Source organism: Pan troglodytes, chromosome 4 (assembly GCF_028858775.2).
Source record: "Pan troglodytes isolate AG18354 chromosome 4, NHGRI_mPanTro3-v2.0_pri, whole genome shotgun sequence".
Taxonomy (NCBI): domain Eukaryota; kingdom Metazoa; phylum Chordata; class Mammalia; order Primates; family Hominidae; genus Pan; species Pan troglodytes.
In genome coordinates this window covers 75,817,556-75,832,793 of record NC_072402.2, presented here as the reverse complement: position 1 = coordinate 75,832,793, position 15,238 = coordinate 75,817,556, and the positions used below count along the sequence as shown (strand labels likewise).

General features: G+C 34.2%; 1 protein-coding gene across 4 annotated transcripts in view; it reads left to right on the top strand.

Annotated features, from left to right (window-relative positions):
- The window catches only part of NIPBL (NIPBL cohesin loading factor), a 190,573-nt gene that overhangs the window by 81,161 nt on the left and 94,174 nt on the right, over window positions 1-15,238 (top strand). For all 4 annotated transcript variants that reach the window (XM_024356630.3, XM_063811291.1, XM_001146090.7 and 1 more), the window contains exons 3-6: window positions 1,625-1,790; window positions 4,242-4,369; window positions 7,622-7,721; window positions 8,260-8,411. In XM_024356630.3, the coding sequence (XP_024212398.1) occupies window positions 1,625-1,790; window positions 4,242-4,369; window positions 7,622-7,721; window positions 8,260-8,411 (546 nt within the window). The remainder of the gene's footprint in view (window positions 1-1,624; window positions 1,791-4,241; window positions 4,370-7,621; window positions 7,722-8,259; window positions 8,412-15,238) is intronic.

Here is a 15,238-nt window from a genome sequence, read left to right as displayed (position 1 = left end):
ATAGGTTCTTTAAAACACATTTATAGAAATAGCAACTGAAACTGCCCTTTAAAGAAAAAAAAATTGATAGCCTAATTTATCTAACTTCTTAGTGATGTTTATTTTGGTTGTCATGTTCAGTAATCTGTTGGAGCTTGTTGGAGGTATCAGCAGCCTATTTTACTCTAAGGACTTAAGAATTTTAAAGAACATTGCCAGTCTTTTGAGATTTATTTAATGTAACTCAATTTTTCACAGATTTATTCTTTTGTTAGGCATTTGTAACTATAATTCTTAGTCCTTGAATTATGATACAAAAAGCTACCTACAATTTTAGTTACTGTGTCATCCTACCTGAATAAATAAAAGGAAAAAGATATGAGAGGGAAGGGTAGAAAGTGAGAGGATGGCATACTTTTCTTTGGATAGCATTATGCAAGATTTGGGACTTCATAATAAGGGAGCTAGGAGAAAGTATCTTCAAGAAATGTTTTTGTCCATGTTCAGTATCCTCCAAATACAACTTTTCTGGCTTTTGTTTTGTTTTGTGAATTTCCAGTTGGTTTTAGTGGGGTAAAATAGATAACAGCCTGTTAGCTTTGAGCTTAGGAAATAAGCGTAACTAGTTTATGAGGTCTAAATTAACAGGAGAGTGCTGTAGGTGATTGGGTCAGCATTACTCAGGTAAGAAAACTTTTTGAAACTGGCATTAGTTTTTATTATCACTTTGGTGTAGGTAAGGCATAAATAGGAGTTCAAAATCAGATATACTGTCAGGAATTTCTTTTTGGTTTTTCTCCCCATGATCTTTGCTATACCTAAATATTTTGTCTTTCCAGGAGCCCTGTTCATTAAGTAATAATTTATTTTCTGTGTTTTTATTAATGAAAATCCTGTTGGTACCTATTGAGGCTGAGCACCATGATAATTATACTGTATAGGTGATTAGAAATTAAGCCAAAAACAAAGACACCTGATATTTTAGTGAGCTTTCTTAACCTTTAGACAAATGAACAAATTTGTTAGGTGAACAGAGATTAAACGGCTGAATTTAAGCTACTATAAAACATTTATGTTCTTTGCTATTAGAAGAGAATAAGTAGGAGACAACTAGGAATTTGGAATTTAGAAGAATATTTTAATATTCTTACAGAATTCTATGCTATGAATGCTTTCTTGCTAAAGTGAGGTATTTATTTGTATATTCTTAAGCTTTTAAAAAACGTTACTTGTCTACTTTATGAAGAGTCAGATATTGTTATTTATTTGTATGAGCGTACTATTGATTCTGAAAAATCTTATAAACAAGAACAAATGAGATTAATGAATTGCTACATTGGAAGTTAGTTTGTAACCATGCCCTTTTCACTAGTCATTTGTTAATAAAATTTAAGAAATGAAAAGCAAGGATGAATATAAGGGAGCTGAATTTTATTCCTAGAGACTAGTATAATCTGTTATGGTCCAAGTGATGTTTTGGAAGTTTTGTAGGGTTGATTGAGGTTTGTTAGGAAGAGGAGGAATGCCTTTTAATAATTTGTCACATTGATATTTATAACTTACTTTTAATCCCAAAATACAGATAAGCACTAAAGAGACTTCTACAGTCACTCAATTTCTAATAATCTGATTTTATTCCAAATAGTCCTGAACCAGCTGCCTCTTCCATCTCCTTTACCTGCTACAACTACAAAGAGCCTTCTCTTTAATGCACGAATAGCAGAAGAGGTGAACTGCCTTTTGGCTTGTAGGGATGACAATTTGGTTTCACAGCTTGTCCATAGCCTCAACCAGGTATCAACAGATCACATGTAAGTATGATCAATTTTATATCTACTATAAGTGAAAAGTTTTGGCCTTACTAAGAGAATCCGTATTCCTGGTTTTATTTCAGAAATTTTTAGATACATAGTTTATTTTTTAAAAATATCCGTATCCGAGGGAGAATATAGTCTTATTGCAATAATAGATTAATGAGATTTAAGTAGGCAATATTTATTTTTAGATAATAATTCTGACCCATGTAGCTCTATGGATATTTTTTCAGCTCTTTTGAACTTATCTTGGGGGATCCATCATTTGTGCAGAGATCTGGTCATGAAACTATATCCCTGTCTGGGCGCGGTGGCTCACACCTGTAATCCCAGCACTTTGGGAGGCCGAGGCAGGCGGATCACGAGATCAAGAGATTGAGACCATCCTGGCCAACATGGTGAAACCCCATCTCTACTAAAAATACAAAAGAAAAAAAAAATTAGCCAGGCGTGGTGGCGGGCGCCTGTAGTCCCAGCTACTCAGGAGGCTGAGGCAGGAGAATCACTTGAACCCGGGAGGCAGAGGTTGCAGTGAGCCGAGATCACGCCACTGCACTCCAGCCTGGCAACAGAGTAAGACTCCGTCTGGGGAAAAAAAAATTATTTTTCACTGCAAAACCAATACATATTTATAACAACAACACAAAAATGTGTAAAAAGTAAAATCTCTCATTCTTATCCCTTCATATTCCACCACACAATGTTACTCATGTAACCTCGCATTCTTTATTTTTTTAATTTAAAAATTCATCATGTAGGGGAATGAGGATAAACACATTATAATGGAGAGATATCTGCATTAGATGCGGTACATATTTTTGGGGCATTTTTAAAGCTGATGACTCTAAGGTGAGATACTTACTAAATGGATTTTCTAATGGAGAAGCTAAGAAATGATTGGTTAAAATCAGAAAGAAGTATACTACTACTAATATTTTGTCACTCCAAAAATTCAGCAATATCTAAATCACTTCTTTTTTTTTTTTTTTTTTTTGAGATGGAGTCTTGCTCTGTTGCCCAGGCTGGAGTGCAGTGGTGCAATCTCGGCTCACTGCAACCTCCACCTCCTGGGTTCAAGTGATTGTTCTGTCTCAACCTCCCAAGTAGCTGGGATTACAGGCCCCCACCACCATGCCTGGCTAATTTTTGTATTTTTAGTAGAGACAGGTTTTCACCATATTGGCCAGGCTGGTCTCAAATTCCCGACTTCAGGTGATCCACCCACCTCGGCCTCCCAAAGTGCTAGGATTATAAGGGTGAGCCACTGTGCCCAGCCTCTAAATCACTTCTTATGCTTGTACATACTTATTCAGTAGTTTTCACCAAATATTTAAAGATGTAAAGGAAATAGCACACGTAAAATAAGGACTTATTTTATGGAGAGCTCCTGTAAGATTGCCCTGGAAATGTAGTGAGTCTTATCATTGGACACCATCTTTATAGGTCTTCATGGTTAGATCCAATGAGTAGAACATTGACATGTATAATGTAAAGTTAAAACACTGCCTATAATTAATTTTACCATCATCTCCCATGGTTATGAATTTAATTTGCTACTTACATTGAAGTTTATTGAAAATTGCTGCTGTGAAGTGTATTGAAATTTGCTGTTTGGTTTCCGCTTCTCCCGCACCATGACATTATTTGAGAAAGCAATGTAAGATGGAAAAATTACATAACCTCTGGGTCTTGTCTTTATCAGTGTGGCAACAGTATCTTATTTGTAAGACATTCCCAGAAAGTCAGACTCATATTCAGTTGTAAGAAAATATATTCCAATACCAAATATCAACTTTTTGTGTAACTTTCACTTATCTACCCTTCCATTATTTTGAATAGTTTAGAATAGAATGTATTTCTTTTCTATTTTAGAACTACTTGGAAATTATTAAACTCATAGTTCAATAAAATAGTGTTTTGGGCTTTTTTTCTCTTGACTGTGTAAAGTAAAATGAAGAAAAAGATTGTCCTTAGAAGAATCCCTCTCTGTTATTTTTGATAATTATATTTCTCCCAGGGATAGCATATTTGAAAATTCATAACTGTTGGGTCAGCCACAGTGGCTCACACCTGTAATCCCAGCACTTTGGGAGGCCGAGGCGGGCAGACCATCTGAGGTCAGAAGTTAGAGACCAGCCTGGCCAACATGGTGAAACCCTGTCTCTACTAAAAATACAAAAATTAGCTGGGCGTGGTGGCAGGCACCTGTAATCCCAGCTACTCGGGAGGCTGAGGCAAGAGAATCACTTGAACCTGGGAGACGGAGGTTGCAGTGAGCTGAGATTGTACCATTGCACTCCAGCCTGGGGGACAAGAGTGAGACTTCGTCTCAAAAAAAAAAAAAAATTCATATTGTTGGCCATACCAGTGTGATTTACTTTTATATGATAAGTCTTCTTAAGAATCAGTCACCATTTTAATTTTTGATACTTATTTTCTCAATGCCAGAGAGTTGAAAGATAACCTTGGCAGTGATGACCCAGAAGGTGACATACCAGTCTTGTTGCAGGCCATCCTGGCAAGGAGTCCTAATGTTTTCAGGGAGAAAAGCATGCAGAACAGATATGTACAAAGTGGTGAGTTTCTTAATAACTGAATTCCCATATCAAACTTGTTTTATACATATTTAAATCCAGGTGTCTTCTTTAACAGGCTGGCCTATCAGGAATGTGATGTTTATGCCTTCAGTCAAGCCAAGAACAAGAAGGAAACTAAACTGATAAGATTCTTGTAGTTTAATATGTAACTAAATTCCTTGAGAATTAGACAAAGCTTTAAGTGTATTTTGTTAAATATGTTGGAATATATCAGTTTACTCAGCTTAAAAATTTTTTTGTTTTAGAAAATCAGAATTAATTTGAAATAAGTATTTCATTAATTAAATAAATATTTGCAAAGCTTTTGAACATGTACATTGTAGCAGGTATATAGAGTTTTAATACTGATTGTGATTATATTCATGGTTTTCTAGTAATTGATTTAATACTCCTGTTGCCTTAGCAACAGAAAAATTGGTTAAGTATTATTATTAAAGAAAAATTGATTCATGGTATTATAAAATAATAAAAATATTACATCCAACACAGATATAATTTTTATGTAGTCATGGAGTACCTTTGGGTTAAGAGCATTGTTCTGTTCAAGCCTACTGAATTTGACAAGCCCAAGTGCCTGTTTGGCTCTCAAGATTAAAATAGTCAGGGCAGGAATAGCTTGGACAACTTCAGAAAGTTCAACTTTGTTAATTAAATAATTGTATTTAAGAATTTTATCAGCCGGGCATGGTGACTCACGCCTGTAATCCCAGCACTTTTGGAAGCTGAGGCAGGTGGATTGCCTCAGGCCAGGAGTTAAGACCAGCCTGGGCAACATGGTGAAACCCTGTCTCTACAAAAAAATACAACAACTAGCCAGGCATTATGGTGTGCGCCTGTAGTCCCAGCTACTTGGGAGGTTGAAGTGGGAAGATCGCTTGAGCTCAGGAGGTCAAGGCTGCAGTGAGCTGAGATTGCACCACTGCCCTCCAGCCTGGGCAACAGAGCGAGACCCTGTCTCCAAACAAAAAGAAAAAATAAATAAAATAATTTTGCCAAATTCATTTTGGTTTTGGTTTACTTTGTTGGCAGCACTTCCATGATGCTTCCCATTCTGTTTCCTTTAAATAATATTGCTTTGCTGATTCTGTGTACTTGTGTTGTTTGAATGGTATTTTGAAAGCAATTGCATAGTTACTATTGATTCCTCAAAATGCATAATGGGGATGCTTCTGACCGACTTGCCTTTTAGCAAGTTGAAGGTAGGTATGCACGACAGGGCCCTGACTTCACCAGAACTAATAAGTTAGATTGCAGTAGTAGGAGACAGATATAAATAATGAAGGAAGCTAGAGTTATGACGGCTTTCTGGAAAAATGTTGGAATTGAAAGAAAATGTGGAAAGAGTTGTGTGGAAGAAAGACTAATAAGAGTAGGAGTATTAGTTTTATGAGAATGTGAGTAAATCTAATATTGGATAAATGAATCTAAGGCTACTAATACTACATTTTTGCAACTTACATTTTTGAGTATTTGGGTAGTAAATCACCCTGATAAAAACTTTTAGAGTGTTCACCTCTCAGTCACATATTTTGTGTTTTATACTACATATACTTGTTTTTTAGTCCAAAATATTGTTTGATTTCTATATACCCTACTTTGTAAAAGCATAAACTAGCATTTAAAATTAATCAATTAATTGCATGTTATTTTTTTTTTTTTAAAGCATTTTCCTGGTGATATATGGCTTTGAAATTTTAAAAGTTGGCTGGGCGTGGTGGCTCACGCCTGTAATCCTGGCACTTGGGAGGCCAAGGTAGGAGGATTGCTTGAGCCCAGGAGTTCAAGACCAGCCTGGGCAATGCAGAGAGACCCTGTCTCATTGAAAAATAAAAAATAAAAATAAAATAGAAATTTTAAAAGTTGATTTTGGGGTTGTTAAGTTTAAATATGAGTCATGCATGTGGAGAAAATTGTAATAAAATGCAAATCAGTTTAATCATAGTTCTTTGGAACTTAGAATTAATTGAAAAGGACTGTTAGAATTTCATTTACCCGTTTTATTTAGAAAGCCATTGCTTTCAAACTAGTAATTCCAGTTTGTCCCCAGTGATGGCTGTTAATTCAGGGGGGAAAAGCTTTTTAACTCCTGTCTCATTGAGTGTTCATCTCCCTCCAAAAGAAAAAAAAAAAAACCCTCCAGCAACAATAATTATAGTAATTAAGCTATTAAGCTATGGAGCAAAACAATTCTGTGCTGAGTTTGAGTTGGAAAAGAAAAGTCAGAAGTTGAAATTTAGACTACATACTTAAGAAAACACCCTTCAATGGTAGACTTAGAGGCGATTTTGAAACCTAATTTCATTCAGCTACAATCTCTTTTGTAGTACTCTTAGCAAATCAACTTCTGTTTGAATATTTCTAGTGAAAGCCACTTTTTATAACAACAGCAGGAAATGAAATTTGGAAATACAATTTGATGCTTGCAGCTGCCAAAAAAGAGATTGGCTATAGAAATCATAAGAAAATTCAGGGTGTTATTTGTAGATTTTTATCTGATTTTGAAATGTCTAAATAAGTGAATTTTTCTGTGTCTCCCATATAATGAAATGTCATGTGAATAATTGAGAAATAATGTCTAGCTTGGAAATAAATGTAAGAACCAGAATGCTCTTCACAGGTTTTTATTTTTTAATAAAATATTCCGTTAATCCCTACTATGTGACAAAGAGTTATTGTGAAAGAAGGAATAGGTACATTCTGTTTTGCTTCAGAAGACATTCAGATGGAAATTGCAGGAATTCAAACTTTCAGCCCATAAATAAAGTACTTTTTAAAACCTGTGTCTGAACCATGATAATACAAATAGTTTTGTGAAATTAAGTTCCCAAGCATGAGAGATGTATATGATAAAATATTCATGTAATAAAAACTACCCTGAGTCCTGTTGTAGAAGGAAGTGTATTGTGTTAGGTGCGAGGTTAGATAAGACAACTTTTTAAAAAATCTTTTCAATTCTAAGGCTAAATAATAGAATATTGAGTAAGCAAGTAAATTTTTTAAAAATATTATAATCTCTGTTTCTAGTCCTGGATTAGTTTTATGGAAAATGGTGTTGTAATAAAATTGTTCTTGAAATTTACAGTTTTACAGTGTCTATATTTTGCTCTTTGAAATGAAAACATTGATCAAAAAAATCTCTGGAATGTTTGAAAGAATAACTGATTTCAGTTATTTAAAGGACACTTTACTGTTAGAAGAAAATAACGTTCTGTATTTTTGTGTTTTGCATAGGAATGATGATGTCTCAGTATAAACTTTCTCAGAATTCCATGCACAGTAGTCCTGCATCTTCCAATTATCAACAAACCACTATCTCACATAGCCCCTCCAGGTAATATATGTATATATCGTTTATTAAATATTGTCTTGTATGGTGAATATGCTGGTGAATATATGGTTCATACATTTAGGTAATGGTGGATTATTTAGAGTTTAAATAGTTGAAATACTTAAATAGTAATCCACTTTGCATTTGCCTTAAAATGTTGTATATGGAAATAGTCTGATATGCTAATTGAAGTAGCTACCATCTTAGTAACGTAATTTCATACAGACAAAAAATGTTAAAATAACTAATGTGTTTGAGATAAGAAGATTTACGGAGCATGGCTTTAAGTACCTTAAACAGATTGGTACTTTTATATAAGTAAACAAATTACCTGTTTTTAAAAACTTTTTTATTGTAACTCTTTGATTATGAATTGTGAACAATTTTTGTATGTTATTTGACTATTTTGCAAGATTCTTCTGTTTGCATAGATTTTACATATATAAACTAAGAGTTCAGAGGACTTTGTGACAGTCAGATTTCAAGGAATAGCATGTTTATTTTATTTCCTTATATTTTTTATTTGGGTTTTGGGTTTTAGCCGGTTTGTGCCACCACAGACAAGCTCTGGGAACAGATTTATGCCACAGCAAAATAGCCCAGTGCCTAGTCCATATGCCCCACAAAGCCCTGCAGGATACATGCCATATTCCCATCCTTCAAGTTACACAACACATCCACAGATGCAACAAGGTAAGAAAGTTGTTTGTAACTTTACTGGGAATGTCTAAGTGCTTTAATTCCAAGCAAATTTGTTTTTTAAAATATAATTATTAAACACAAACTAAAATACTATACTGTATACTTATTTGTCAGTGAACCTTTTTAAAGATATGGCTTAAGTCATTAAAACAATGTTACACTTACCATTTGAAAATTTGCCATTTTAGGAGGTGAAAGGAGCAGTGTCATTTTGGCTTTTTGGGTTCAGTTATTATATAACTAAGTATATTTAGGTGTGAAATTAAGAAGAACTGCGTTTTTAAAAATTGCTCCTTCTTCTTACATTAGCACTAAGCCAAGGGACAATTACATTTTAATTGGTAAAGTAGATACAGTCAGCCTTTCACATACATGGGTTCTGCATCATGGATTCAACCAAACACGGAGTGAAAATATTTGGAAAAAAAATTGAGTCTGTAGTGAACATGTACAGGCGTGTTTTCTTGTCGTTATTACATAAACAATATAGTATAGCAACTGTTTACATAGTACTTACATTGTATAGGCATTGTAAGTAATCTAGAGATGATTTAAAGTACTGTATAGTGCATAGGGCTATATGCAAGTACTATGCATTTTATATCAGGGACTTTTAAGCATTTGCAGATTTTGGTATCCACAGAAGGTATTGGAACCAATCCCTCATGGATACTGAGGGATGACTACTATGAAAAATTTACTATACTGTAATAATTTGTAGTAAAAATTTACTGTAGTACAGTAAAGGAAAATTAATCTTAGATGCAAAAATCTGAGATTAAATTACCAGTTCTTACTTGATTACTAGTTCTTAATGTCATAATGTTGATATTATGATGTCTTTTTAAGGTTATATTGCCTGGAGATATATTTCATGGTTACTAAATAATTGATTTATTATTAGTATAAATTGTATGTTTTAAAGAAATTTTTTAAAGCAGAAAAGTGCAAAGGATAATATAAAAAACATCTTTATTTTTGTCCTCCTTAATTAACAGCAAATTTTAAAAACTTGCTTTCAGTCACTAGTTTCTACATGTGTATTCTTGTTTATTATGCATGAAGTTGAAACTTTATTCATTAATAAACTTATTAATGTATAAACTTTTAACTTTGTCATCCATCAAAACAGCTAACTCTGGTTTCCCAAAACCAGATTATGAAATATTAGGTTGAGCTTTTTTACACACGAACTGAAGGAGAAACTGGGAAGCAAATTTGATACATTTGAAATAGACACAGCCAGGTGTGGTGGTATGCACTTGTAATCCCAGCACTGTAGGAGGCTGGGGCAGAGGAATCATTTGAGCCCAGGAGCTCAAGACCAGCCTGCGCAACATAGTGGGACCCTGTCTCTACAAAAAAAAAAAATTAGCCAGGCATGGTGGCACTTACTTGTAGTCCCAGCTACTCAGGAGGATTGCTTGAACCCAGAAGGTCAAGACTGCAGTGAGTCATGATCACACCATTGCAGTCCAGCCTGGGTGACAGATTGAGACCTATCTCAAAGAAAAGAAATAGACACTTAGAAAATTACTGAATTGAGTGTGAGTGCCAAACATACATATCTATGTGTATATGCAGATTCTTAATATATGTAAAATACTATTATACTCAAGTACACAAAAGTCTGAGGGACATTTTATATGTAATGGAGGAAAAATGTCAAAAGAGCACATCTGTTTCTTATGTAAATGTCCATATACACATGAATGTGTGTAAAACAGAATGTAAATTTTATCTCTAAGAAATGTGATGTGTTTTCACAAAATTAACTTAGCTTTTTAATGTAGTTTGAGGACCTATTCAGTATTGTGTCATTTCTTAGAAATGCTCAGATAAAGAACTAAAAACCATACTCAGGGATTAGCCTCACCCAGATATTAAAGTTATTCTAAATAAAAAAATTTAGTCAGTACTACCCAAAACAGTTTCTATATTCAATGTAATCCCTATCAAAATACCAATGACATTCTTCACATAAACAGAAAAAATTTATATGGAACCAAAAAAGACCCCAAATTTCCAAAGCAATCCTGAGGAAAAAGAAAAAAGCTGGAGGCATCACACTACCTGACTTAAAAATACATTACAAAGCTGTAGTAACCAAATCAGCTTGATACTAGCATAAAAACACATAGACCAATCCCAGAATAGAGAATCCAGATATAAATACAGATATTTACAGGCAACTTACTTTTGACAAAGGCACCAAGAACATAAAATGAGGAAAGGACAGTCTCTTCAATAAATAATGCTGTGAAAAATAAACTCAAAATGGATTAAATACTTAAATCTGAGACATGAAACTACTAGAAGAAAACATTGAAGAAACACTCCAGGATGTTGGTCTGTGCAAAATACTTTCTGTTTAAGATTTCAAAGCATAGGCAACCAAAGGAAGAAATAGACAAATGGGATTACGTCAAGCTAAAAAGCTTCTGTACAGCAAAAGAAACAATCAACAAAATGAAGAGACAACCTACAGAATGGGAGAAAATATTTGCAAACTATCTGTTTGACAAGTGATTAATAACTAGAATATCAGGAATATATAAGGAACTCAATAGCAAAACAATAACAACAGAAACTGATTAAAAGCCAAAAGATGTGAGTAGACATTCTCAAATGAAGACATAAATGGCCAGCAGATACAGCAAAAAATGCCGAACATCACTCATCATCAGAGAAATACAAACAAAAAGCACAGTGAAATATTATCTTGCCTTAATTAAAATGGCCTTTTTCAAAAAGACAGGTAATAGTGAATACTGGTGAGGATGTGAAGAAAAGGGAATCCTCATATACCGTTGGTGGGAATGTAAATTAGTACAGCCTTTATGGAACACTGTATGGTGGTTTCTCAGAATACTAAAAATAGAGCTACTGTATGATCCAGCAATTCCACTAGTAGGTATGTATCCAAAAGAAAGGGAATCAGTATACTGAAGAGATGCACACCCATGTTTATTGCAGTACTATTCACAAAATAGCCAAAATATGGAATCAACCTAAGTCCCCCATCAGTGGATGAATAGAGAAAAGGTGTATGTATACACAATGGAATATTACTCAGCCATAAAAAAGAATAAAGTCCTGTCATTTTCAGCAACATAGAGGGAACTGGAGGTCATTATGTTAAGTGAAATAAGCAAAACACAGACAAATATTATATATTCTCACTCATATGTGGCAATTAAAGTGGATTTTAAGAAGATAGAGAATAGATTGGTGGTTACCAGAGGCTGGGAAGGGTAGAGGAGGGAGGTGTTGAAGAGAGCTTGATTAATGGGGACAAATATACTGTCTGATAGGAGAAATAACACACAGTGTTTAATAGCTCAGTAGGGTGACTGTAGTTGACAGCAATCTATTTTATATTTCAAAATAGCTGGAAGAAGATAATTTGAATGTTTTTACCATACAGAAAAGACAAATATTAAGGTGGTGGATATCTGAATTACACTGATGCAATCTTTACAAATTATATGAATGTATTTATCACATGTATCCCAGAAATACGTGCCTCTATTATCTGTCAATAATAAAACATAATTTTATTTGAAAAAGAAGAAAGTCTGGCAGGGAAAAAGTGGATAGGTCAGTAGGACAGAGAGAATGCAGACGTGAGACAGTTTAGACTATTGAGAAAGGTTGCATTTTTTTTCAACTTTATATTACAAAAATTTAACCATGCAGAAAAGTTCTAAGATTAGCACAATGAACCCCTTCACCAACAGGTATCCTGCCACTTTGTCCTTAAGTACATCTGCTAAGAATATTCTCCTATATAAAAAATTAAGGTCAGTTCTGTGGTATCATCTAATATCCAGAATACATTTGACTTTTACCAATCCAGTTGTCCTAAATATATTTTTAATATCTTTTCAAAGCATGTTCAAATCTAGGTTTTCACACATTGCATTTGATTTTTACATCTCTTATGGAGGCTATTTTAATCTAAAGCAATCTTACACCTTTTTCACCCCATGACACTAATTTTTGGTTTTTGAAGAGTTTGGCCACTTTTGTTGTAGAATATTTCATATTCTAAACTCCACTATTTTCTGCTGGTGTTGTTTAATTTGTTTTCTGTATTTCCTATCAAGTAGAAGTTAGCTTTAAGGTTTTACTAGTTTCCAGTTACACATTTTTGGCAAGAGTACTTGGTAAGCAGTGTTGTGCACTTTACATTGTATCTTATCATTATCATAAAATGGTCTCAGTATCGGTGGTGTTTAGGTGGTGAACCTCTCCTTATTGTAAAAGTACATATTTTTCCCTTTGCAATTAGTAAATAATCTGTGGGATGATACTTTGAGATCATGTAAATATACAATTTCCCATTAATCTTTTACTTAAAGGGGGTAGCATTCAGTGAATCTCATTTTATCAGTTTTTACAAAGTCATTGGAAAAACGATGATTTTTAAAAATTTTATCATTCTAAAGATTACATTTTAAAATCAGCATATAAGAATGGATTGTTTAATAAATGATGTTGGTGATTGTCTAGGTATTTTGCAATTTTAGCTGGATTCCTGGATCACTGAAAGCAAAAGTGTTCTAGATTAATAAGCTGTTTGTATTTTTTAAGTCATAAAATTATAAGAAAAACGTGGGCAAATTTTTGGTATTCTAAGAGTTGAGAAGGCATTATTTCTAAGCAGACCAAAAACCTCGATTGTAGAAATGAAAAAAAAGATTAATTATAAATTTGTATATAAGAGAACAGAAATATATAAATTACATAAATATAAAACAAATATGGGGGATATATGCAACATTTATTATAAACACAAAGTATTGATTTAATATACCGAAATCTCATACAGATCGATAAGAACAAGACAAAAATGAACTAAAGAAGTAAACAGGCAATTTACTGGAAAAGAATAGCCAAGTCGATACAGAAAGATTTAATAAATATATGAAATTGTGGTCACCTTAGCTAATAGAGATGCATTCAAAATTAAGATGAAATAAAATTTTATATCAGATTGATAAACATTTCAGTCTTCATAGTGATATAAATTGGTGCAACTTTTTTAGAGAACCGTGTGTTTGACAGTATCTATCATATAATTTAAAATTCATATACCTCACTCAGTAGTCCAAAATCTACCTCCCTTAAAAGAAGGGGAAAGGGATAAAAACATACTCAGACTGTTCTAACAAGTTCTACCAAACATTAAATGAAGAGATATGCTAATCTTAATCCATTCCAGAAAAAAAGAAAAACAGCAACACTTTCTTAACTCTTTTTATAAAGTTAAATTACAATCTGGATACCAAAATCAGGTGAAGTGAGGGGAGTATGAGAAAGGAAAATTATAAATCAGTCATCACATATGAATATTCATGTCCTGTTCCCGAATTGAAACAAAATGTTTCTAATTTTTTCTACCACTAGGTAAGATTAAATCAATCTCTTTTTCTTTCTTCCATACAGATGGGGTCTTGCTGTATTGCACAGGCTAGACTCAAACTCCTGGGCTTAAGTGATCCTTAAGCCTTAAGGTGAAACAAATTTTTTAAACAAATATTAAGAAACCAGGCCAGGCATGATTGCTCACTCTTGTAATCCTATCACTTTGGGAGGCCAGAACGGGCAGATTGCTTGAAGCTTAGGAACTCAAGACCAGCCTGGGCAACATGGTGAAACTCCATCTCTCTCCACAAAAAATTAGCCAGGCAAGGTGGTGTGTGCCTGTAGTCCCAGCTGTTCGGAGGCTGAGGTGGGAGGATGGCTTGAGCCTGGGAGGCAGAGGTTGCAGTGAGCTGAGATCCCGCCACTGCACTCTAGCCTGGACAACAGAGTGAGACTCTGTCTCAAAAAAAAAAAAAAACGAATAAGCAGTGTTATCAACCTATATGACAAAATTGGATATATATATGAATTGGTTAGTAGAAGACAATATAATTCAGATTATGGGCCTGGGGTCCTGTGAGCCTTTTAACAGGTCTCAAAAGAGCATTCAGAAAGATTCAACTTCCATTCATGACATTTAAAACTTTTCACTGAATAAGAATACATTAAGCACTTGGGGAGGCCGAGACTGGTGGATCACGAGGTCAGCAGATTGAGACCATCCTCGCTAACACAGTGAAACCCGTGTATACTAAAAATACAAAAAAGTTAGCTAGGCGTAGTGGCGGGCGCCTGTAGTCCCAGCTACTCCGAAGGCTGAGGCAGGAGAATGGGGTTAGCCTGGGAGGCGGAGCTTGCAGTGAGCCGAGATCGCCTGGGCAACTGAGCAAGACTCCGTCTCAAAAAAAAAAGAAGAAAAATACATTAAGCTGGGTGTGATGGTGCACATCTGTAGTCCCAGCTACTCAAGTGGCCAAGGCAGGAGGATCACTTAAGCCCAGGAGTTTAAGTCTAGCCTGTGCAATACAGCAAGACCCCATCTGTATGGAAAAAAAAGGAGAAGAGGTTGATTTAATCTTACCTAGTGGTAGAAAAAATTAGAAACATTTTGTTTCAATTCAGGAACAGGACATGAATGCCTATAATGACATTTATTTAGTGGGTGTCCCAGCCAATACAGGAAGATAAGAAGCGTTAAACTATGTATAATTATTGGTAAGGAAGAAAAAAGTGTCATTTTCAGGTGACATAATTGTCTTCACAGAAAATCCGAGATAAGCTACAGACAAGATACTAGAATTAATAAAAGCATTCCACTTAGTTACTGGATACAGCATCATTATAATGAAATCAATTGCATTTTTATATACAGAAATAAGCAGTTATAATCTTTTTTGATAGCATTAACAGTTTAAAAGAGCACCACAAGATACCTAGGAATAAATTTA